The sequence below is a fragment of the Micromonas commoda genome, chromosome 16, assembly GCF_000090985.2.
Source record: "Micromonas commoda chromosome 16, complete sequence".
NCBI lineage: Eukaryota > Viridiplantae > Chlorophyta > Mamiellophyceae > Mamiellales > Mamiellaceae > Micromonas > Micromonas commoda.
The window spans coordinates 88,883-110,955 of NC_013053.1; the positions used below are offsets into that span (position 1 = coordinate 88,883).

Sequence of the window (22,073 nt, forward strand, 5' to 3'; positions counted from 1 at the left end):
GATCAACGCCCGGATTCCTCGTCGCGAAGGTTGGCGTAGCCGCGTCCGACCATCGGCGGGAGGCTCCCCCCGAACGCGTCGTCGAACGGGATCTCACCGTCGGGCGGCGGGTTTCCCGACGCGTTTCTAGACCCATCACCGGAAGAATCGCGAAGGTTCGGCGCGTCCGTCCTCGCCGTCACAGCTGGCGCAAACACCGGCGACCCCTTGAGCTCCCGCGTCACCACGAGGTACAACACGCCCGCCAACGCGGTGGTGACGCACGACCCGGCGATGAGCGCCCACTCCGCCCACGGCACGAGCGTCGGCGCGTCCTTGTTCCCGGCGCCTCCGTTCGCGTCTCCGTCCGGAGCGTCGCACGAGGCGAGTTTGCCCGCGTTATTCCCAAATTCGCCGGCTCCGATCTCGCCCCCGTCGACGACGTACGTGGCGGACCACCCCTCGGCGCACGCGTCGCACCGGCCCCCGACGCGGCCCTCGTCGCACATACACCCACGTCCGTCGTCGGTGGGAACACCCGCGTCGTTACAGAGGTTCACCGCGGTGTGCTGGCAGTGCGCGCCCGCGGTTCGCGCCGGACACGCCAAGCGAATAAAAAACTCTCGATGGTTCGCAACCGTGTCGTCATCGTAAAAGTCGTCGCCGAACATCGCCACGGAGACGATCGCGTCGAGCGGGATCGTCAGGTCGGACGCGTCGAAAACGCCGGCGTCGCACGTGAGCCGGCCAAAGCCGCCACGTGGCGGGTCCCCGTTGGTCGGTGAATTCGTCTCCGGAAGAATCACCGTCGCCGGCGAGTACGCGAATCGCAATCTCTCCGTCCCGTCGGCGTCGCGGCCGCGGCGAATCGCGAAGCGACACCTGGCCTCGTCGGACACCACGAACCCCTCGCCGCGAATCTCCAGCGGATCACCCATGCGAACGACCGGCACGATCGGCGCGTCTCCTTCGTCTCCCGACGAACGTACCGCGCTCGTCGTTTGTTCTTTGTTTGATGCGCCGACGAATTTGCGCACCGACGTAACCACCGGCACCGGCTGGCACGCGCCGAACGAGTGCGCGTGCCCCAGCTGCAGTTTCGCCGCCCACCGCGGCCACCCGCCGGTTGCCTTATCGCACCTGAACCTGTTACCCCCCAGGCGCACCTGCGCCAACGCCCTCGCCGTCTTCGGGTGCGTGAACAGCTGGCGCAAAGCATCCGGAAGCGGCCCGGAGAAATCGTTACCCGACAGGACGTACGTCGTCCCCGCGGCGAAGGAATCGCGCTCGTGCGTCTCGGACCTCAGCGCGTCGTATAAATGTACCAGTTGAGAGCCGACGTCACCGCCGCGCAGCTTGTTGTGGCCCAGGAACACTCTGCGAAGCCGCGTCAGGCGCGGGCCCGTCGCGGGTAGCTCGCCGGTGATTAAATTGTGCGACAAATCGATCGAGTACAGCGCCGTCATGTCCGTCATCCACGACGGCGGGATGCCGCCGCCGATGCGGTTCAGCGACAGATCCAGCGTCCGCAACTTCGCGAGAGACGCGTAGGACGCCGGTAAGGTCCCGGTCAGTCTGTTCTGGCCGAGGTCCAACGCCCTGAGCGTGTCGCTGAGGTTGGCAAAGGAAGCGGGTATCGCGCCAACGAGCCCGTTGCCGGCGAGGTCGACGCTCGCCAGCGACGGCGCGCACGCCGCGAGGCACGCGCCGGGCACCTCCCCGTCCAACGCGTTCTGTCCCAAGTCGAGGTGGTACAGGCCTTTCGCGCCCTTGTGTCGCACGTACGGGTTCCCCGCGCTCGCGCCGCACGCGTCCACCGCCGTATTATACCAACTCGACCAATCCGACTCTGAATCCAATCCATTCGGCGGCGGCCCGGCGCCGGGGCACGGTATCCTCCCGCGTAACCCGTTCCCCGCCGCGCTGAACGACCTGATCGACGACGAATACATCAGCACCTCCAGCACGTTCCCCGTCAACTGGTTGCCGTCGAGGTTGAGTTCTTCGAGCTTTGGCAGTTTTCCCGCGAGGCCGGGTGGTAAGTCCCCCGCCAGGCCCTTCTCCGTGACCCGCAACCCGAGGACGTCGCCTTCGCCGTCGCACGTCAGCCCCGGGATCTCGTCGCACGCGTTGGACGTGTGCCACGTGGACTTCCAACCTCCCGGGATCCAATCGCAGTGCGGCATCTGGCCCGGGTCGGTGTTTGTATTGGCCAGGTATTCGTCCGACGACCACGTCGCCGGCGCCAACCGACTCGCGCACGTCGCGTCGTACACCGCCTTGATGACGTCCAGCTGTGCCTCCTTGATCGCCTTCCTCGGCGTCTCCATGCGAACGATCACGCTGCCCTCCACCGGGTTGTACGCCTGCCACGTCGAGAGCGTGATGTACAGATCGCCGGTTTTCGAAGGCAGATTTGTTTCGAACGCGCGGCACGCGGCGGAGCAGTGGTACTCGTCCCTGCCGTCGTCGCTCTGCGCGAACGTGTGCGACCCGGTGGGCGCGCCCGGGGTCCACAGCCAGTCCGCGTACATCACGCTCTTAATCTCGGAGTGCGTGTGCGGGTTCAACCCTTCCGCGCCGCGGGTGCTCTGCCCGTTCCACGTGAACGCGAACGTCGGCGCCTTGTACTCGTACGTCAGGTCCCACTCAATCGTCAGCCTCTGGTCCTCGCTGTCGCGCCGCATGACGAGGTACAGCTCGGTGCGGTCGCCGAGGTTGAAGTCGTAGGAACATCCGGAGACGAGGGATGCGGGTTGGGAGAGGTCCCCGGACGCCACCGCGCCGTTCGAGCCCGTCGTTCGCAGCACGGCGTCGTCTCCGACGGGGCACTGCGACGCCACGACCGCGCCGTGCGCCAGCATGAGCGCCGTCGACGCGCCCCGAGTAAACGCGTCGTCGTCGGAGGGCGCGAGGAGGAGCGCGAGGGTGAGCGCGAGGGCGAGCGCGCGCGCGCGCGCCATGCTCGGACGACCGGCGCGCGCCCCGCCCGCGCCTGGGCGGTTGTGTCGGTCGCGAGGGTGCCGCGGAGTAAGTGTTAATGCGTGTTGCCGGGGCGTTCACGTGGACGAACGCGGGCGGTGGCTCGACAGCTGTGTACTACTCGCGTCAACTACTACGGTGCCTGAGGGGTATTACAAAGGCTCGACTACGTCAACACGTCTCACGCGGCGAGGATGATGTTGTTGATGGGAATGCTGCGAGGGCGAGGCGGGGGGAGGGCGACGTCAGCGACGGGAGAAAAAAGCCCGGGAGGAGGAAACCGGGGGAGGTTGGGAAATTGAGCCTCGGGCTTCCGCGGCGAGGGCGCGCGCGATCACGCGCGCGGCTGCGCGATGCCGCGATATCCATCGCGGCGGCGCATCCTCGCACGCAAAGGTCACCCGCCGCGTCGAGATCCGGCCGCGGGCGACCCGAGGCATCGCCCGCGACGCCCTCGATCGGGCCGGGCCCCGGGGCTCCCGAGACGGGACGCGGGGGGGCGGATCACCGGCGATCGTTCGATGGAAATGAATGTGCGACGACGTCGGGGCGCGAGCGGGGGGGAACACTCACAAGATGAGCTTGACGAAGAAACCCACGAACCCCATGACGATGAACCCCAGGCCGGTGCGCAGCGCAACCTTGCCGAACTCCTTGCGGTCGGGCTTGGTGCACTTGTTCAGCAGGCGGATGGAATCCTTGGCGAAGTCGCGCACGGGCTTGATGGCAATGTCGGCAACCTCCATGGCGCGAACTAACTCTGACGCTTTTACCGCGTTCGGTGGCGACTAATGCGGAAGTCGATGCGAGACTTCTGCGGCGACGTGAGGGAGACCGACGCTCGCGTCGATGCCCTGTGCGGAGTGTTGTGCCGGGCACGAGGGTGGGCAATCAATCATCGGGACGGAAAAAGGGAATCGCGGCGGTTCCGCGGCCTTTCGCCGGGCGAAGGGACGGCGGACGAAGAAAAGTCATAGGACGAACGCGCCGTATTTATCGTTGACTTGATATTTGGGCTCTAAACCTGACTAAGATACCGTGCACATCCACGCCAAATACAAAATCGAGGCCAACAAATCGAAGGCTGACGAAACTTTTTCCCAGCGGAGATGCGGAAGGTCGCGTCACTTCCCGTCCGCGCGCACCGAACGATCGATTCGTGACGATGTCGCGAACAATTCCCGCGCTTCTCCTCTGCGTCCTCGCCGCGCTCGTCCGCGTCGCGTCGGCGGAGGTGTACTTCGAGGAGCGCTTCGACGCGGGATGGGCCGATCGATGGCTCAAGAGCGACTGGCACGTGAGCGACGGCACCGCGGGCGACTTCACGCGCACCGCGGGCAAGTGGTACGGCGACGCGGAGGCGGACGCGGGGGTCCAGACGGGACCCGACGCGAGGTTCTACGCCATGAGCGCCGACATGGGCAAGACGTTCACGAACGAGGACAAGCCCCTCGTCCTGCAGGTGAGTGATCCGATCGTAACATAAATCCGTCCAACATCCGATTCTGATTCTCATCACACGCAAAGGCCCTCGTCCGACCGTCCGCGCCCCGACCACCGACTCACCGCCCCGCCCCGACCACCCACCCACCAACCCTGACCCTAAACCCACCCACCCACCCCCCGGCACCCAGTTCTCCGCGAAGCACGAGCAGAAGCTCGACTGCGGCGGCGGCTACATCAAGCTCCTCCCGTCCACCGCCGACGTCAAGTCCTTCGGCGGCGACACCCCTTACGCGATCATGTTCGGACCCGACATTTGCGGCCACGCCACGAGGCGCGTGCACGTCATCCTCGCCAACAAGGGCGACGCCAAGCCCGCGAACTTGCTCATCAAGGACGACATCAGGGCGGAGACGGACCAGCTCACGCACGTGTACACCCTGATCATTTACCCGAACAACTCGTACGTGGTCAAGATTGACAACGTCGAGGTGTCCACGGGCGACATCGAGGATAGGTGGGATTTCCTGCCCCCGAAGACGATCAAGGACCCGGCGGCGTCCAAGCCGGAGGACTGGGACGATCGGCCGTCGATTCCGGACCCGAACGACGTCAAGCCGGACGATTGGGACGAGTTGAACCCCGAGTTAATTCCCGACGTCGACGCCAAAAAGCCGGACGATTGGGACGACGAGGAGGACGGCGAGTGGCAGGCGCCGATGACTAAAAACCCCGAGTATACGGGGCCGTGGACGCAGAAGAGTATCGCTAACCCGGATTATAAAGGGCAGTGGGAGCACCCGACGATTCCCAACCCCGATTACGACTCTTCGGGCGCCGAGTCTCTGTACAAATTTACCGACCTTCGACACGTCGGGTTCGAGCTGTGGCAGGTCAAGTCCGGGACCATCTTCGACAACGTCCTCGTCACCGACGATCCGCATTACGCGGAGAAGTTCGCGAACGAGACGTGGGGCGCGATGAAGGACGCGGAGCGAAAGATGTTCGACGCCGTCGAGAAGGCTCGAGCGGCGAAAGAAGCCGAGGAGGCGAGGAAGGTGACCGACGCCGACCTCGAGGCGGACAAACGCGCCCAACCGATAACCGTTACAAACGACGACAACGACGACGACGACGACGACGACGACGACGCGGACGACGAGTACCGCGAGGAGCCCGCGCACGACGAGCTGTGAGCCACCGGCGCTTCGCGATCGACCGAACTCGTCAAATCTCAAACTCGGCGAAAAAATGAATCTCGTCAATCTCGTCAATCGAACGACGACTGCGTCTTACCCTCGCGGGTCCCGACTAATACACCGCGTCCCACGCGTTGACCGCCACGTCGTCCGGCACGTCCAACCGCGCGATGCCCGTGCCGGACGCCCCGTCCGTCCCGTCGCGCGTGATGACGAAATCCGCGGCGATCGGGCACCCCGCCTCCTCGCTCTCGAGCAGCGCGCCGAACCATTTAACGCGCGCCCCCTCGCCGAACGCGTTCCCCCACAGCCGCACCACCCGCGGCCGCCGCGACGGCGTCGTGGCGACGATCCCGTCCGCCAGCGCGCACAAACCCACGTCGCCGATGCCGGCGCATCGTAGGTCGATCTCCTCCAGCGCGTTGCTTTGCGGCAGCGCTTTGGCGATCGCCGCCGCGCCGCGATCGCCCAACGGATTCCGCTCGAGGTTCAGGTACCGTAACCGCTCGCCCTCCCGCACGATCCTCGCCACCGAGTTCGCGCCCACCTCGCACACCGCGTTGCATCGTAGGTTTAGGCACTCCAGGTGCTGCGACGCCGCGACGCCGTACGCGGCGAGCGTCTCGATCCCGTGGGCGTCGACGCGCCACTTCCCAATCTTTAAATTGGCAATCCCGCTCGACGCCAGCATCCTCGCCGCGTGGAAGACGTGCTCGGACTGGTGCGTGAACAGCCGCGACGGGTTCTCCATGCCGAGCGATTTGAGCGTGGTGTTGCGCTCGAACACGGCGACGCACAGCGCGGTGACGCCGCGGATGCCCGCGTCGCAGTCGCCGACGTCGAGCTCGCGTAACGTCGCGTTGCGCCGAAGCGATTGAGCGATGGCGATGAGGCCGTCGTCGCCGAGCGGGTTGTGGTCCATCCGCAGGCTCTCCAGACGGCACGACGACGACGACGACGACGACGCGGCGTCCGCGTTCTCGTCGGACCCTCCGGACCCTCCGGTCGCCGCGAGCGCGCGCGCGATGTGCGCCGCGCCCTCTGGGCCGATGTCGTTGCCGCGGAGGTCGAGCCTCCTCACGGCGGGGGACCTCGCGAGCATCGCCGCGATGGCCTCGGCGCCCGCGTCGTCGATGCGGTTGTAGCTCAGGTCCACCTCCTCGACGGTCGCGGTTCCGGTCAGGGCGCTGGCGATCGCGACCGCGCCGCGGCCGTCGACGCGGCCGTTGAAGAGCTCCTTGCTGTTGCCATTGAGGCGGACGAACGTGAGCTCGGCGCCGGCGTCGACCGCGCGGGCGAGGGCGCCGACGAAGGGCGCGACGGCCTTGCACTTGGCCTCGGCACACGCCGCGGGGTAGGCCTCGGCGAGGTCCTTGGTCTTACGAGCCATCCTCGTCGAAGGCGTCCCGCCGGACGCGGTGTGAATCCTCGACGAAGACGAGAATCCAAAACAAGGCTCTCGGAAGGTGCAAGCGGCGGGCAGCGAGCCAGGGTCGCTGGAATTTTTGTATGGGTTACCAGTTGGAACCCGACGAAGAAGTGAATCGGAGAAGCGAATCGTTACATATCTTTTGTTTTCCCCAACTCGAGTACAGCAAACACATGAACCTCAGAGAGAATTCTCTGTACATTGAATACCCCTACAAGCGGTCGTGCCCGAGCGGTTAAGGGGATCGACTAGAAATCGATTAGGCAATGCCTGCGCAGGTTCGAGTCCTGTCGACCGCGTGTTTGACATCTTTTTTCGTTTTTGGAAAATGCAAATTTATTTTGTGCAAACGCATGGCAAACTCTGGCCAAGTCCAGTGAATCCGGGGAGGCGGCCCCGGTCTGTTTGCCCATAGGTTTCCCGTTTTCTTTTCTGCTCGCAAATTTCAGTTTGCCGTTACAAATGAAATTTGCCAAGACGAATCGTACGCGTTCGTAGTTGCACTATCCACCAGATCTTTAAAACCCCTTCAACCCCAGACTGACCGCGTGTGCGCCCCATCCCACTTTCAATCCTAGCCTCAGACGAGGTTGGAGGTGGAGTGCGGACGACGGGAAAAAACGCGCTTCCTCGCGCCCAAGTGGCGCCCGTCCGCCACTCATTTCCGCACATCTACACTTTCACCCACTTCCTAAAGGTGAGCGTCCGAGCCCTCAGGGCATCCCTCCCGCGTCCCGGCCTTCGCCCGCGCCCTTCGCGCGCTCGCGGCGGCCAGGGCGCCTCCCCAGCCCGGCGGATCCGCGGCTTTGAAAAGCGCCGATCGCGGTGGATTTTCACGTCGGATCTCCGCCGCGGCCGCGCGAACCGCGCGCGCCCCGGGGGGTTCGACCGCGCCGTCGCCCGATCGACTCGCGCGGCGGTTCCACGAGTTCCCAACGCCATCGAAACCGGCGCGAACGCGCGAGTCGCTCGCCTCGGGGCCCTCCGGACGCCTCCCTGACGGCGGCCACCAAGCGTCGTCCAGCCCGAACCCTGTGGCTGCAGCGCGCAGCCTCCGATCGTCGTCGCTGACCGCCCTCGCCCCTCCCTCCCGCTGCTCCAACAGCTACGATGGCTTCCAAGGACGGTTCCACCTTCTTCTTCACCTCCGAGTCTGTCAACGAGGGTCACCCCGACAAGCTCGCCGACCAGGTGCGTCCCGTCCCGCCCCGCTTCCGGCCCGCTCCCGCGCCCACCGCACGCCGTCTCCTGCAGCGGAAGGAGCTTTTTTTTTCCGCCGAACAGGCCTCCCACGAAAAATCTGGGGCCACGACGCTCCCGCGCGGAAAACGCGCGCGACTCGACGCGACGATCGCGCGAACCGACTTTCCCATCGACCACAGACGAACCGAGCTGACCTTCATCCCCGCCGCGCCCTCCCGACGCGCAGATCTCCGATGCCGTGCTCGACGCGTGCCTCGCCGAGGACCCCGACTCCAAGGTGCGTTCAACCGGCCGTTTTGTGCCGCAGTCGGTTTTCGCGATGATGTTTGACGTCCACGATTGATTACACCCCGAGGCGCGATCGATCGCCGCCGCCGCCGCCGCCGCCGCCGCCGCCGCCGTTTCTCGTCGCTGACCTCTCGCTTCCCCCCCCCTTTGCGTTCCTCGTCGCCATCCCGCAGGTCGCGTGCGAGACCGCCACCAAGACCGGCATGGTGATGGTGTTCGGCGAGATCACCACCAAGGCTAAGGTTGACTACGAAGCCGTCGTCCGCAAGGTTTGCAACGACGTCGGCTTCACCTCCGAGGCTGTCGGCCTCGACGGCAACAACTGCCGCGTCCTCGTCGAGCTCCACGCGCAGTCCCCGGAGATTGGCCAGGGCGTGCACGGCATGGGCACCAAGGCGCTCGAGGAGATCGGCGCCGGCGACCAGGGCATCATGTTCGGCTACGCCACCGACGAGTCCGAGGCGTACGCCGAGTACAAGGGCAAGTTCATGCCCATGACGCTCATGCTCGCCAACGCCATCGGCTACCGCCTCACCGAGGTTCGCAAGAACGGCACCTGCCCGTGGGTCCGACCCGACGGCAAGACCCAGGTTACCATCGAGTACAAGAACGAGGGCGGCGCCATGCGCCCCCAGCGCGTGCACACCGTGCTCATCTCCACCCAGCACGACGAGACGGTGACCAACGAGAAGATCGCCGAGGATCTCATGACCGAGGTCATCAAGAAGGTGATCCCCGCCGATCTCCTCGACGCTAACACCATCTTCCACCTCAACCCCTCCGGCCGCTTCACCATCGGCGGCCCCGACGGCGACGCGGGTCTCACCGGCCGCAAGATCATCATCGACACCTACGGCGGCTGGGGCGCGCACGGCGGCGGCGCCTTCTCCGGCAAGGACCCCACCAAGGTTGACCGCTCCGCGGCGTACATCTCCCGCCAGGCGGCCAAGTCCGTCGTCGCCGCGGGCCTCGCCAAGAGGTGCATCGTGCAGCTCTCTTACGCCATCGGCGTCCCCGAGCCCCTCTCCGTGTTTGTCGACACCTACGGCACCGGCACCATCCCCGACGAGGAGATCCTCGCCAAGGTCAAGGCGGCCATGGACTTCCGCCCCGGTCCCGTCGGCCGCGACCTCGACCTCAAGAGGTCCACCTCCAAGACCTCCGGCAAGAACAACCGCTACCAGCAGACCGCCGCGTACGGCCACTTCGGCCGCGACGATTACGACGTGTTCACCTGGGAGAAGCCCGTGGCTCTCTAAGCGCATATATAAATACCTTTAAGGTGTGATATTACGCTTAGTTGAGGTTTAGGGGGTTGATTCGGCCGGGGGGGGAAACTTAGGACGCGCTATTACGAACTGCTACTAGAAACGTCTCAGACTTGATTTGCGATTATTTTAGGAACCAGCTGGTCGTCACCCCCGGGAAACATTCCGGGACAAGGGGCGGCGATCGGGCAAAGTGGGCTTTTCCTCCCCTCCGCCCTGTACGCGCGCGGCGTCTCGCGCGGCGCGCGTGCAGCACCGAAGTGAAAACTTAACACACTGTCTTTTTTAATGAAAGGAGAGTAGTAAAAACAAAGAGCGACTCGAGACGCGCGGGCGACTGCCGTGGGTTTCGGATTGACAAGAACGGACGGGCTACGGCTACCGAGCGGTCCCGGCTGAGGGAGATTGCGCTCCGCATCCCGCGCGTGCGATACACGACAGCGTAGTGCACGCGCGGGATGCTATCACCAACGAGCTATCTCCTTCAGCTTTGGGACCGCCGGGTCGCGCTCCAGGAGATGAGGCTTCAATCGCTGCGCTCGCGAGAAGAATCGACAGTGCCAGTGGACAAAGTGAGCGGAGGTTGCACGTCGTCCGCTCACGTTGTCTGCAGCTTCTCGCGAGCGCAGCGAAAAGAACATCAACGAAAAGAACGTCATCTCCTGAAGCGCGGGCGCGTGACCCGACTCGCTCCGTCCCGCCCCGGCGCCCCCCCCGCCGAGCGAGCGAACTGACGCGTCGATCGCCCCGCTGCTCCTTGGCGGACACGCAACCGCAAGGAGCAGCGGGGTGATCCGCACAAATGCGAATACGCAGTCCAGTTCGCTCAACTCGGCGAGGCGCGTGAACGCTCACTCCCGCGCCACCGCGACCCGCCTCGGTCCCCGCGTCCCCGCCCCCGCCTCCGCCGACTTCTTTGGCACCGTCACCTCGAGCACGCCGCCTCGAACAGACGCGACCACGGCCGCGGCGTCCGCGTCCGGCGGCAGGGCGTACGTGTTCTCGAAGGCGCCGAAGTGTCGTTCCCTGGCGTGGTACACCGGCGTCGTGAGGGCGGGGACCGAGGCGGGGTCTTCGCTTTGGTCCTCGTCGGCGTTTTTGGTTTTGGCGTTTTTGGTTTTGGCGTTTTTGGTTTTGGCGTTTTTGGTTTTGGTTTTGGCGTTGGTTTCCTCGGCGTCGTCTCTGCGGCCAAACACCCGCAGGGTCCTGGCGTCGTCGTCGACGTCGACGCGAAGATCCTCGTCCCCGAGCCCGGGCACGTCCGCGCGCAGCACGTACGCGCGGTCCGTCTCCACCACGTCGACGGCTGTCTTGAACAGCAAGTCGCGCTGCCAGTCGACGAGGCCGTGGTTCGTCGTGGCACTGTCGGGGGGGGTGCCGTGCGTTTTATCGGGACCGCGGCCGAGCCACGACAGCGCGCGGTCGCGGAGCGCCGCGAGGGGCGCGGGCGCTCGCGACGCCGCGCGGCGCGACGGCGCCGCGAGGAACAGCTGGCGCTCGATATCCTCGAGGGTGTCGACGATCGCCGCGAGCGTGTCGCGCTGCGCGGCGTGGTGCGCGCCTTCGTCGTCGTCGTCCTCGTCGGCGGCGGCGCCGTCGCCGTCCGCGGGCGTTTCCTCGGACGAGGCGCGGGCGGCGGCTCGGTGTCGTCGGCGCGCGCGGCGGAGGCCCTCTCGCGCGCGCGCCGTCGTATCGCGCACGCTCCTTCGCAGCGCATCGACGACGGCGGGCCAACGGGCCAACACCGCGGGGTGACGCGTCATCACCGGATCGTCCACGCCGCAGGTGGAGACGCCGCCGCGGTCGCAGTGGTCGTGCTGAAGAAGGCGGCGCTCGTCAGCCTCCGCGTCGACGCACGCGTCCACCTCGGGGTGCGACGCCATGGGGAAGAGCTGCATGGCGGCGGTGGACGAGGCCGTCGCGAGGAGGAGCGCGGCGAGGAGGAGGAGGGTGTTTGGCGGTGGGGGCATGGCGATGACTCGCGAAGCGCGCGTGCTCTTGCGGAAGTGACGGATACGACACGGGGATACGATAGACCACGGTGGAGATACGATACGGGGAAAGACTGCGATGCAGGGGACACGATCGACATTTGAATCGGGTCCTGTCGCCTCTTCCGAGGTGACGTTTGACGAAAAGCCACCCGTCGTGGCGCAGTCGTCAAAACCCACCAGCCGCGCGTCGCAGCACGTATCGCCGCGAGATGCCTCGCAGAAACGCCAGCCTTTGCGATCTCCCCGTGGAGCTCGCGGCGCTCGTCCTTTCCCACATCGAGCACGTCCAAACGCGACAGACACTGGAAGCGATGAGCTCGACGTTCCAAGAGGCTTCTTCCCTGCCCGGGGCTTTGCCGCGGACTTTCGACCTCGAGGGGGTAGCGGGCAATCTCGCCGACCAACTTGTTCGTCTCTTAGATGGCGATCGCGTGCGGTCCCTGGAGAAGGAGCGGGCGTTGGAGCTCATAGGGGTGTACAAGGACCGCCTCTGCGAGTACGCCTGCGGACGAAACTTCGAGGTTCTCAAGTGGGCTCACAACGAGCTCGACCTTCCGTGGGCGCCGTATCCTGCCGGGCGCGTGGACGACGACGTCCTCGTGCTACGCGTGCTACGCAAGCAGTGGTGGCCAGAAGACGAAGGGCCGGAATGGGGATTAACGATGGAAAACGGCCGGGTGGAGGTGCTCGAGTTCGAAGACTGTGACCTGACCGGAGCGGTGCCGGCGGAGGTTGGCCGCCTGACTGCGCTGAGGGATTTGAACCTCCAACACAATGAGCTGACGAGCGTGCCGGCCGAGATCGGGCAGCTCACGTCGCTGACGAGTTTGTGGCTCAACAACAATCAGCTGACGAGCGTGCCGGCGGAGATTGGGCAGCTCACGTCGCTGGAGGGGTTGTACCTCTGGGACAATAAGCTGACGAGCGTACCGACGGAGATCGGGCAGCTAACATCACTGACGGACTTGAGCCTCGGCGGCAATCAGCTGACAAGTGTGCCAGCTGAGATCGGGCAGCTCACGTCGCTGAGAGAGTTGGAGCTTTACGACAATCAGCTGACGAGCCTGCCGGCGGAGATCGGGCAGCTTACGTCGCTGACGGCGTTGTTCCTCGACGACAATCGGCTGACGCGCGTTCCGGCGGAGATCGGGCAGCTCGCGTCGCTGGTGGGGTTGGACCTCCAACACAACAAGCTGACGAGCGTGCCGGCGGAGATCGCGCAGCTCAGAGCGGCGGGCTGCTCTGTACTATTGGATGACGGCGTGACGGTGGATGAGTAGACTAGAAACGACTCCTCTTAGGGTACGCGACTCTTCATAACCTCAGCAGCTCGTGACGCTTCGTGAACGCCTCCTCGGGTGCCCACTCTCCTCGCGACGCGGACGCGACGGGAATCGAACCAACCACCTTCAGATCCCCACCTCCACGGACCTCACCGTCCCGTCCCACCCGCCGCTGCGCAGCGCTGACCCGTCCTCGCCCCACACCACGGACCTCGCGTATTCGCCGCCGTGCGGTCGCCACCTCGTCGTCGCCGGAAGCTCCCCGACGTGGACGCAAACGAACCCGTCGTCACCGCAGCTCGCCAGACGACGCGACGGTGGGTGAAACGCGAGGCTTCGGACGGCGTCGGCGTGCGCGTGAACGACGCCGCGGGTCCGCAGCGCGACCGAGCCGCCGCCAGCCGTGCCAGCGCCGCCGTTTTCACCGCCATCCGGGTGGATTCCAGAAAGGATTCCATCCGTTTCCAGAAAGGCCACGTCGCCGCTCTCGAACCCCACCGCGATCGCGCCGACGCTCTCGCACCACTCGACGCAGAACGCGCGGCCAACACCGGCGCGGACGTCCTCGCCCGCGCGCTCCGCCAGCGGCGTCATCGAGTGTTTTTGCGATGACGCGTCGTTGTCCCCGAGGGAGCCGCGCGCACCGACCGGGGCGCTCCACACGCGGACGTACCCGTCCTCGCCGACGGACGCGAGCATGGAGCCGTCGGCGGAGGCGGCGAGGCCGTGCACCGGTCCGAGGTGCGCGTGACGCGCCTTGGACGCGTGTCGCCATTCGCCGTTGTTGAGATTATTGAGAATAGTATTTGTCTCGTCGAGTCGTTCCCACGCGACGATGGCGCCGTCGCCGCCGGCGGACACCAGGATCTCCCCCCCCGGGCCGCCGCCGCACGTCGCCAGCGCGGTGACCGCGGCGTCGTGGGCGTGCGAGCCGCCGCCCGCGAGGTGGAACGTCCTGGGCTGGAGGTTACCGGGTAGGAGGGACCACGCCTCGATCGTACCCGCGTCGCTGCCGGCGACGACGGTGCCGTCGGCGAGGATGGCGACGGAGGTGAGCCCCGCGCGGGCGGTCGCGACGCGCGCGACGCCCGAGCGCGGTGACACGTCTGCGGGAACGACGGGGGAAGGAAGAGGGACGATCGCGTCAGCGGATTCGGGTCACGGGGGTGATGGAAACGCAGTCGTCAGGGGTTGGTTCGCGCGGGTTGTCGGGGGATCGGGACGCACGGTGAATTTCGCCGTGCCACACGCGACCGCCCATCTTTGACCCGACGCACAGGACATCGCCCGTGCGCGTGACGCACATCGCGTCCACCTTGACGTCCGGAGACGTCGTGCGGATGACGACTTCGGCGGATGAGTCCATGCCGGCGCCCCGAAAAGCGCGACCAGGGATGGACCAGATCCGCCCGAAGCCGCCGACGGCACCGCGATTGAATGTCAGCTGACGGTGATTTCCCTCGGACCGTTACCGAGATTCCGTCGCGCAGTTCCCCCCCCCCACATCGCACCACCGCGCGGCGGCCGCACTCGACGCCCCGTCTCCGATGACGACGGGCACTCCCCCAACGTCCCCGCCGCGCGCGAGGTCCACCGCCGCCGCCGCATCGGGCGCGCCTCGTTCCCCCGCCCCCCCGAGCGCGACGCGCGAGCTTGACGACGACGCCGAGAGAAGATTTGGAGGGGGGATCCAAGCCTCGGGGCGACCGACGCGCACCTCCTCGGTCCCCGCGCCGTGGTCCCCGGGCAAGGCCATCGCCGGCGGGAACAACGTCGCGGGATGGCTTCGCTCCCGCCTCGGCATGGAACCCAACGTCGGGACGGATCAAACCGCGTCCGAAGACCAGCGCGGTGCCGCCGACGACGTCGACATCGTCCCACCCGGCAACGCGCCCGCGTCGCCAGCCATGACGAACGTCACCACCCTCGGCGACGTCCTCCTGCAGGCGGACAACGAGCAGCTCTTCCGCCACGGGCTCTTCAACGCCGTCGGGAACGCCATCTTACTCTGCGTCATCGGCCTGTGCTACTGCGTGTTACTCCTCCTGGAGCAGTTCCGATCGCCCATCCTGTGGGCGCTCCTGGTGTCGCTCGCGTTGCGAGACGTTAAAACGGCGACGGTGTCTTTTTGGACTCGAGCGCTGAGAAAATACACGCTCATCGGCCTCGTGCTCACGCCGTTCGCGGAGGCGCGCGTGGCGATCGCGACGGCGGCGCGCGGGATCGAGCGCGCGATCGCGCGCGCCGCGAGGGGCGACCTAACCACTCGTTTACGTTTTGGTTTTGGTTTTGGCATTTTTGGCGATGCCAAACGAGTAGCGGAGAAGAAGACCCCGCCCGCGTCACCCGTGCGCCGCGCGCTGACGTCGCCGCTGAAGATGGTCACCCTCGCGTCGTCATCGCCTCGGTCTCCGGGGGCTAGGCTTCGAGCGCTGCGCGCCGCGCTGACGGAACCCGACACCCCGCCCGGCGGCGACGCGTCACCGAAAACCAAAAATTGCCAAATGTCGGCGTCAAACTTTCACTTCCGGTGGCTCCTCTGCGCCGGCGTCGCGCTCGAGGCGTGGAACGTCGTGGCGAGGGACTGGGCGCTGACGAGGTCGATCGTGGCGCTGGCGCTCGTGGCGCTCGTCGCCGGCGCGGCGACGATCGGTCTCTTGGTGGCGGCGCACTGGTACACGTTCGCCAGGCCCGGGGCGTTTTTCCCATCGGCGGACATCAACGCCAAAGGTTTCGCCGTGTTTCAAGGTACTTCGGTGCCCGGCTTTGGCTCGATCCGTCACGCGCTGGCTCGCGCGCTCGCGTCGTCGTCCCCGGGCGGCTCGCGAACGCTGCGCGCCAAGACGACGGCGGCGTACGCCCGGTGCGACCTGGCGATCCGCGAGGCGCTAATCGCGTCGCTCCACTTTGTCGTCGCCGTCGGTCTAATCACCGGCGGAATTGTCTTTGTCGCCGCGACGACGGCGTTTTTCACCGTGAACATCGCGCGCGAGTCCTCCGGCGCGGTGGCGGCGCTTGCGGCTTCCAGCGGCGGCGCCTTGAGCGAGTTTAACTCCGCGAGTCGTTTCTCGGTGGGAAACGCGTTCGGCGCGGGGGGCGCCATGGCGGACGGCGGCGCGAAGATGATGGACTCGATGTACGTCGCGTACGGGCGAGCCGTGGAGAAGCATCTGCCGTCGGCCATCGATTGGGCGGCGTCGCACGTCGAGCGAACGTTCCCGGGCGCAAACGCGACCGAACTGTGGGAGTCCATGCAGCACATATACGCGCAGCTCTCGGACGACGACGGAGTTAGAGGCGGTGGACAAGGCGGCGGTTCCGACGCGTGGGCGACGAGCGTCAAGGAAGCCGGGTCCCGGCTCGGGTCCGGTGACTTCGCCGGGGCGTTTTCCATTCTCCGATCTTTCGGCGACGACGTCTTCGGGTTCTTACGGTCCTCGCACGCTCACTCGGGTGGGGGTTCGGGTTCGCATCACATCGTGCCCGGGATGGATAACCTCGTGAGGGTCACGAACGCGCTGGCCGAGGCGCTGAAGGAGCGCGCGAGCGGCATCTTAGCGCACGGCGGCCGAGGGCTCGCGGCGGTGACGGCGTGGACGGCTCGAGCCTCCTTCGGCGTCTTCGGCGTGGCGGGCGGCATCGTCAACTTTATCCTCAAGGCTGTGGTATTTTTGACGGTGCTGTTTCACATACTAAACTCGGAGCTCGACCCGGCGGTCAGGCTCGTGGAGCTCATACCGGTCAACGACAGGGTGAAGGACGTGGCGGTGCACTCGCTGACGCGAGGGGTCCGAGGAGTTTTCGTGTCGTGCGCCAAGCTGGCGCTTTTTCACGCCGCGTTTACGTGGGTCACGTTTCGAGCGTTTGGGGTACACTTCGTGTACACGAGCACGCTGGCGTCGGGGGCGACGGCGATTTTGCCGTTGCTGGCGTCGTGGTCCGTGTCCGTGCCCGCGGCGCTCGGTCTGTTGGCCAAGGGCGAGGGTTTAAAGGGCTTCGCTCTGGTGGTGATGCACTGGGTCGTGTTGATTTTCGTGGACATCGACATCTACCAGTCGGAGATTCAGGTGGTTCACCCGTACATCGTCGGCCTCTCCGTGGTTGGTGGGATGAGCGTGTGGGATCACGCGCTGGAGGGGGCGGTGCTCGGGCCGCTGCTCGTCACGGCGCTGGCGACGGCGAGGAACGTGTACAGGGAGCTGGTCAGGACCCCGCCGGCTGGCGGTGTCGGCGGGGGTGGCGGGGGGGGCGGTATGGGTGCGACACCGGCGACGGCGAGGATGACGGCGACGGCGCGCAGGCGGGCGAACGGCGCGCGCGTGGGTTGGACCCCGGGGCGTGCGTAGCGGTTTTGACGATGTTTTAACGAGAGTTTGTAACGACGTGATACGTATCGAATGCGTTTTTTCGTGTGTTTTCGGTTGACGTCTATCCGCCGCCGCGGTGAAGGGGAAGGAGCCGGCGGCGATCCGGCTGAAGGAGATTGCCCTTCGCATCCCGCGCGTGCTCTATGTGAAAGCATATTGCACGCGCGGGATGATGAGATTCAAAAAAGGCGATCTCCTTCAGCGCCGGGACCGCCGGGTCGCGCTCCAGGAGATGAGGCTTCAATCGCTGCGCTCGCGAGAAGAAATCATTGACAAAGTGAGCGGAGGTTGCACGTCGTCCGCTCACGTCGTCTGCAGCTTCTCGCGAGCGCAGCGATAAGAATGGTCAAATACGTCGGCACGCACCTCATCTCCTGAAACGCGGGCGCGTGACCCGTTCATCCCTCCCTCGTCCTCCCCGCCCTCCCCGCCCCCTCATAGCCGAGCTTCGGCCCAACCCCCGCCGGCTGAAGGAGATTGCCCTTCGCATCCCGCGCGTGCGATACACGACAGCGTAGTGCACGCGCGGGATGAAAATAAGACCCGAAAACGAGATTAATCTCCTTCAGCTTTGGGACCGCCGGGGCGCGCTCCAGGAGATGAGGCTTCAATCGCTGCGCTCGCAAGAAGAACTTCAACCTAGAAAACAAAGTGAGCGGAGGTTGCACGTCGTCCGCTCACGTTGTCTGCAGCTTCTCGCGAGCGCAGCGATAAGAACATGTACAGATATTACCTCATCTCCTGAAGCGTGGGCGCGTGACTGGTTCATCCCTCCCTCGTCTTCCCCGCCTCCTCGCGGCCGAGCTTCGACCCGACCCCCGTCGGCTCTGGCTCTGGCTCTGGCTCCGGCTCTGGCGGCGTCTCGCCGTCTTCGTACACCAGCGGCCAAACCGCGTCTTTGTCCCCCAGCATCCCACCCAGCAGCGTTCCCAGCCCGATGACGTGCGACGCGGTGACGACGCCGTTGGCCAGGGCGCCGTAGAAACCCCCGAACGCGATCGCCTCGCCGGTCAGGTACATCCCCGGTATCTTCGCGACGACCGGGGAGAAGTACCTCTCGTGGAAGGTGGCGTCGAAGTGTTCCTTCGTCCACTCCAGTCCGTAGCTGGCGCCGCCCGGGGCGCCGATGAAGTGCTTCGCCGTGAGCGGCGTGGACAGCTCGACGTGCGTCACCCTCCCCCTCGTCTTCGGGTAGTGTCGGTGCAGCCGATCCAAAAAGATCTTCTTAAACTTTGACTTGAAAGCCCTGTACCCGTCGGACCGGCGTCCCCAGCGCTCGTCACCGAACGGCTCGAACCACTCCGCTAGGCCCTCCACGAGCAGAAGCGCGTTGGACCTGTTTGGCGTGCGGGAACGGTACCACGCGTCCTTGGCGCTGGGGCTGGTTATGGTCACCAGAGGTTCAACCTCGAGCGGGTTTTCGTAAAAAGCCTCGCATAACGCGTCGACGTCGAAGCCCCACCTGGTTCCAAAATCCTCCGGAAACGAGTGTATATTCGCGGGCATCAAGCCCAGCTCCTCGGACGAGCCGTCGAGTGACACGTACGCGCACACGTGGCCGTGCGAGGGCCGCAACCTTCGCGCCACGTCGGCAACCCCCTGCGCCAAGTCGGCGTCGCGGAGCACCGAACCCGGAATCAAATCGCGAAACGTCGTCAGAAAACCGCACGCGCTGACCACGATTGGCGCGTAAACCTCGACGCCGTTCACCTTGACCCCGTACGCCCTGTGCCCGCCGCTCTCCGTCACGAGCACGCGGTCCACCCTCGCGTTGCACAGCACGCGCGATCCATCGCCGCGCGACTCGATCGCGTCGGCGATTGATTCTGCAATCTGCGCGGAGCCGCCCACGGGGTAATACCCGCCGCCGTCGTAGTAGGACATCATCCCGGCGGCTACGGGCCACGCGACTTTGTTCGGCGGGAGGTTCCAGTCGATCATCTGACCCGCGGCGAGTGCGGCGACCGCGGCCGGGTCGGTCACGTACTTGGACACAACCACCTTTGCGCTTTCGCCCTGAAAAAACCACGTCAATCTAATTGCCCATACAAAGATTAATAAAATAAACTCACCGCTTTGCGCTCGGCTCTTTTGAAGAGCCGACGTCGAACGGCGGCGAGGACGCGCGCGAGAACCTTCTCATAGGGCGCGGATGATTCGGCGCTCGTGATCACCGGGACGAGCTTACCGGCCATGAGCGCGTCAAGCCCGGGTGCGAACGCGGGGAACCTGAACCACTTGGCGGCGTTTTGGTGCCACGCCGCGCCCGAGTCGGTGCGCTCGGTGAAGCGGCTTGTACCGAGCCGAACGTCCTGCACGTACGCCCTAACGCCCTCCGCCTCGCGAGGGAAGGCGTCGAGAAGGCTCTCGACTAACCGGTCCTTCCGCAGGGTCACGACCACGCGTTGTTCGTCGTCGATGGCGTCGGTGTTGGCGTCGTCGGTGGCGGTGGTGGCATCATCGTCGTTGTCTTCATCGTCGACGGCGCAGTCCAGATCGACGCAATCCAGGGCGCCCCACCCGGACGGACCGCCCCCAGCCTTTCCATCGTCGGACTCCTCGCCCCGCCCGTCACGTCCCCGCCCGGATTCGAACCCGGGACCTCCCACGCCCCCACCAACTCGACCACCGCCCCGACCCCGACGGCCGAGGTCGATGACGTCGTATGCGTACCCGTCGTGCGGGCTTCCCATCGCCGCGAACTTCATCGGCGCGTGCCCCGCACCGGACACGCGCGATATGAGCCAACGAAGCGTTTTGCCCATGCCGACGTAGTGGATGCCGGTGTCGAACACGTCGACGCCGTCGCCCACCTCGTTGAACGCGTGCGTGCACCCGCCTGTTAAAAAAACCACGTCATCAGCCTAATTGTCCGTACAAAGATTAAAATAAACGCACCGGCTCTGTAATGCGACTCGAGGACCAGCACCCGCTTGTGGCCAAACTTGGCGAGGCACGCGGCGCACGCCAGGCCGCCGACGCCGCTGCCGACGACGATGGCGTCGAACCCGCGAGGGTCGGACGCGAGCTCGGCGGCGGCGGCTTTGTCGAGCCGGGGCCACCGTCGACCGGCTATTTCTTTCTTGTTTTTGAACCTCGATACTCGCGATAGTACTCCCGGGGATTGGTCGGTATCGAACCCGCGACCTTCGTCTTCGCCGCGAACGGCCCTGGCGATCGTACCCCCGCGCCGCTTCTTAGGGTTCTTATTAGGGCTCTTCTCGCCGACGCTCTTCTCGGGCGACTTGACGGAAGAGACCGGCGGCGGCGGCGGCGGCGGCGGCGGCGGCTGGTCGTGAAATTCCTCTGGCCAAATCGCCGGCTCTGCGAGCATCAACAGCCCCTGCGCCACGTTCGCCAGGCACCACACACTCGCCGCGGCGTCGCTCGACGCGCCGATGAGCCACGTCATCGTCAGGATCCCCGCGTGCGCCGCGCCAGCCTTTCGCGGCGTGACCAGCGCCCCGTACGGCAGCGCCATCGCTCCCAAAAACAGAAACCTCAGCGCCAGGGGAATCTCTCGACTACCCTCCACGACGGCGCCGGTGGCGCGTATTCGGCACGGCTCGACGGGGTCCCACGGCGCCAGCGCCTTGTGGTACACGAGGTCGAGCCCGCCGTATTGGAGGTGGCCCTGCGTCGTCACCGCGGAGCACACGCACGGATCGTCGAGGTCGAAGAGGAGCGTGTACCAGCTGTTTTGGAACCCGCAAGTCGCGACGGGTGCCGGGGGTATTGATCCCGGAACCTCGGGGTTGGCGGCGCCGAACCTCGGCGGCGCCCCCGATCCGATCTGCGACGATGCCAGCCCCGGGAACGACGACGACGACGCGTCTTTTTGCTCGAGGAGCGGCGCGGGAGGCGCGGGAGGTGCGGCCGGCCTCCTTGTTCGGTCACCCAACGCCTCAAAAACGGGCTCTTCGTCACACGACTTTGGTGGCTCGTTTGGGTCCGCGAGGAGCGACGTGCCCGCCAGCGGGGTGAGCAGGAATATCGCGGCGTACGCGGCGATGAGAGCGCTCGGCGCGCGCTTCCCCGCGACGACGTGCGCGCCGAGCATCGCCGCCATGGGTTCCAGGCATATGATCGCCAGCCCGACCCTGGTGGAGACGCGGTTCGCGAGGTCGCACCCGGAGAGCCCCAGCGCTGCGTGCCCCTCGTTCCACCACAGCGACGCGTCGACGAGCTGCATGCTGCCGAAGACGCCGAGGAACATGGCGTGGCCGAGCGATCGCCGGTCGCCGCGTCGCAGGAGCGTCGCGACGGTGCACGCGACAAAGGCGGAGGTGGCGAGGCTCACCTCGAGGGACCAGCACGCGTCGGGGGTGACGACCCGTCGTCGGCGTCGCGTGAGTTTTGGCGCGGGGCGGCGGCGGGAGAGGCGCGCGGCGCGGTAGGAGGAGAGCGCGCCGCGCGACGTCGGGAGCGGGGACGCGAGCGACATGTCGCGCGCGCGGGTGAGTTGTGCGCGCGCGCGTCGGGCGTTCTCTCCGTTGGTTTTTCTGGGTGTGGTCGTCGGCTGTTCCTAGGGGCGCTGATCAATCACGCGTCCCGAGGAAACCCCCTGGCGTCACTTCGAACTGCACGCGCGCGTTCGGACCGCCATGCAGTTCGACACGCGCAAGAGAAAGATATCCT

General features: G+C 65.9%; 10 protein-coding genes across 10 annotated transcripts; 4 read left to right on the forward strand and 6 right to left on the reverse strand.

Annotated features, from left to right (window-relative positions):
- Nucleotides 1-2: 2 nt before the first annotated feature.
- On the reverse strand, nucleotides 3-2,942 carry MICPUN_104507 (predicted protein; the record flags this gene model as incomplete). The annotated part of the gene is made up of 1 exon (XM_002506762.1): nucleotides 3-2,942. The coding sequence occupies one exon, from the start codon at nucleotides 2,940-2,942 to the stop codon at nucleotides 3-5; it is 2,940 nt and encodes a 979-aa protein (XP_002506808.1).
- A 138-nt stretch (nucleotides 2,943-3,080) lies between these two features.
- SEC61g (type II secretory pathway family) lies at nucleotides 3,081-3,810 on the reverse strand. The gene has a single exon (XM_002506763.1). It carries the CDS (start codon nucleotides 3,705-3,707, stop codon nucleotides 3,531-3,533), a length of 177 nt encoding a protein of 58 aa, XP_002506809.1. The 5' UTR covers nucleotides 3,708-3,810; the 3' UTR covers nucleotides 3,081-3,530.
- A 316-nt stretch (nucleotides 3,811-4,126) lies between these two features.
- Nucleotides 4,127-5,660, forward strand: MICPUN_64687 (predicted protein; the record flags this gene model as incomplete). The annotated part of the gene is made up of 2 exons (XM_002506609.1): nucleotides 4,127-4,423; nucleotides 4,596-5,660. 2 exons carry the CDS (start codon nucleotides 4,127-4,129, stop codon nucleotides 5,598-5,600), a joined length of 1,302 nt encoding a protein of 433 aa, XP_002506655.1. The 3' UTR covers nucleotides 5,601-5,660.
- Nucleotides 5,661-5,715: 55 nt separating this feature from the next.
- Nucleotides 5,716-6,993, reverse strand: MICPUN_64688 (predicted protein; the record flags this gene model as incomplete). Its single annotated transcript, XM_002506764.1, has 1 exon — nucleotides 5,716-6,993. One exon carries the CDS (start codon nucleotides 6,991-6,993, stop codon nucleotides 5,716-5,718), a length of 1,278 nt encoding a protein of 425 aa, XP_002506810.1.
- Nucleotides 6,994-7,699: 706 nt separating this feature from the next.
- On the forward strand, nucleotides 7,700-10,095 carry MICPUN_109618 (predicted protein). Its single transcript, XM_002506610.1, has 4 exons — nucleotides 7,700-7,729; nucleotides 8,138-8,223; nucleotides 8,462-8,512; nucleotides 8,697-10,095. The coding sequence occupies exons 2-4, from the start codon at nucleotides 8,143-8,145 to the stop codon at nucleotides 9,780-9,782; spliced, it is 1,218 nt and encodes a 405-aa protein (XP_002506656.1). The 5' UTR covers nucleotides 7,700-7,729; nucleotides 8,138-8,142; the 3' UTR covers nucleotides 9,783-10,095.
- A 547-nt stretch (nucleotides 10,096-10,642) lies between these two features.
- Nucleotides 10,643-11,761, reverse strand: MICPUN_64691 (predicted protein; the record flags this gene model as incomplete). Its single annotated transcript, XM_002506765.1, has 1 exon — nucleotides 10,643-11,761. The coding sequence occupies one exon, from the start codon at nucleotides 11,759-11,761 to the stop codon at nucleotides 10,643-10,645; it is 1,119 nt and encodes a 372-aa protein (XP_002506811.1).
- Nucleotides 11,762-12,447: 686 nt separating this feature from the next.
- Nucleotides 12,448-13,065, forward strand: MICPUN_89195 (predicted protein; the record flags this gene model as incomplete). Its single annotated transcript, XM_002506611.1, has 1 exon — nucleotides 12,448-13,065. One exon carries the CDS (start codon nucleotides 12,448-12,450, stop codon nucleotides 13,063-13,065), a length of 618 nt encoding a protein of 205 aa, XP_002506657.1.
- Nucleotides 13,066-13,194: 129 nt separating this feature from the next.
- On the reverse strand, nucleotides 13,195-14,434 carry MICPUN_64693 (predicted protein; the record flags this gene model as incomplete). Its single annotated transcript, XM_002506766.1, has 2 exons — nucleotides 13,195-14,174; nucleotides 14,296-14,434. The coding sequence occupies 2 exons, from the start codon at nucleotides 14,432-14,434 to the stop codon at nucleotides 13,195-13,197; spliced, it is 1,119 nt and encodes a 372-aa protein (XP_002506812.1).
- A 181-nt stretch (nucleotides 14,435-14,615) lies between these two features.
- Nucleotides 14,616-17,414, forward strand: MICPUN_64694 (predicted protein; the record flags this gene model as incomplete). Its single annotated transcript, XM_002506612.1, has 1 exon — nucleotides 14,616-17,414. One exon carries the CDS (start codon nucleotides 14,616-14,618, stop codon nucleotides 17,412-17,414), a length of 2,799 nt encoding a protein of 932 aa, XP_002506658.1.
- Nucleotides 17,415-18,200: 786 nt separating this feature from the next.
- Nucleotides 18,201-21,879, reverse strand: MICPUN_104514 (predicted protein; the record flags this gene model as incomplete). Its single annotated transcript, XM_002506767.1, has 3 exons — nucleotides 18,201-19,451; nucleotides 19,508-20,274; nucleotides 20,334-21,879. 3 exons carry the CDS (start codon nucleotides 21,877-21,879, stop codon nucleotides 18,201-18,203), a joined length of 3,564 nt encoding a protein of 1,187 aa, XP_002506813.1.
- Nucleotides 21,880-22,073: the final 194 nt, after the last annotated feature.

Coding starts and splice junctions, on each gene's coding strand:
- SEC61g (XM_002506763.1), bottom strand. CDS start 3,707: ATGGAGGTTGCCGACATTGCCATCAAGCCCGTGCGCGACTTCGCCAAG.
- MICPUN_109618 (XM_002506610.1), top strand. CDS start 8,143: ATGGCTTCCAAGGACGGTTCCACCTTCTTCTTCACCTCCGAGTCTGTC. Junction 8,224..8,461: donor CCGACAAGCTCGCCGACCAG/GTGCGTCCCGTC, acceptor CCCGACGCGCAG/ATCTCCGATGCCGTGCTCGA. Junction 8,513..8,696: donor CCGAGGACCCCGACTCCAAG/GTGCGTTCAACC, acceptor GCCATCCCGCAG/GTCGCGTGCGAGACCGCCAC.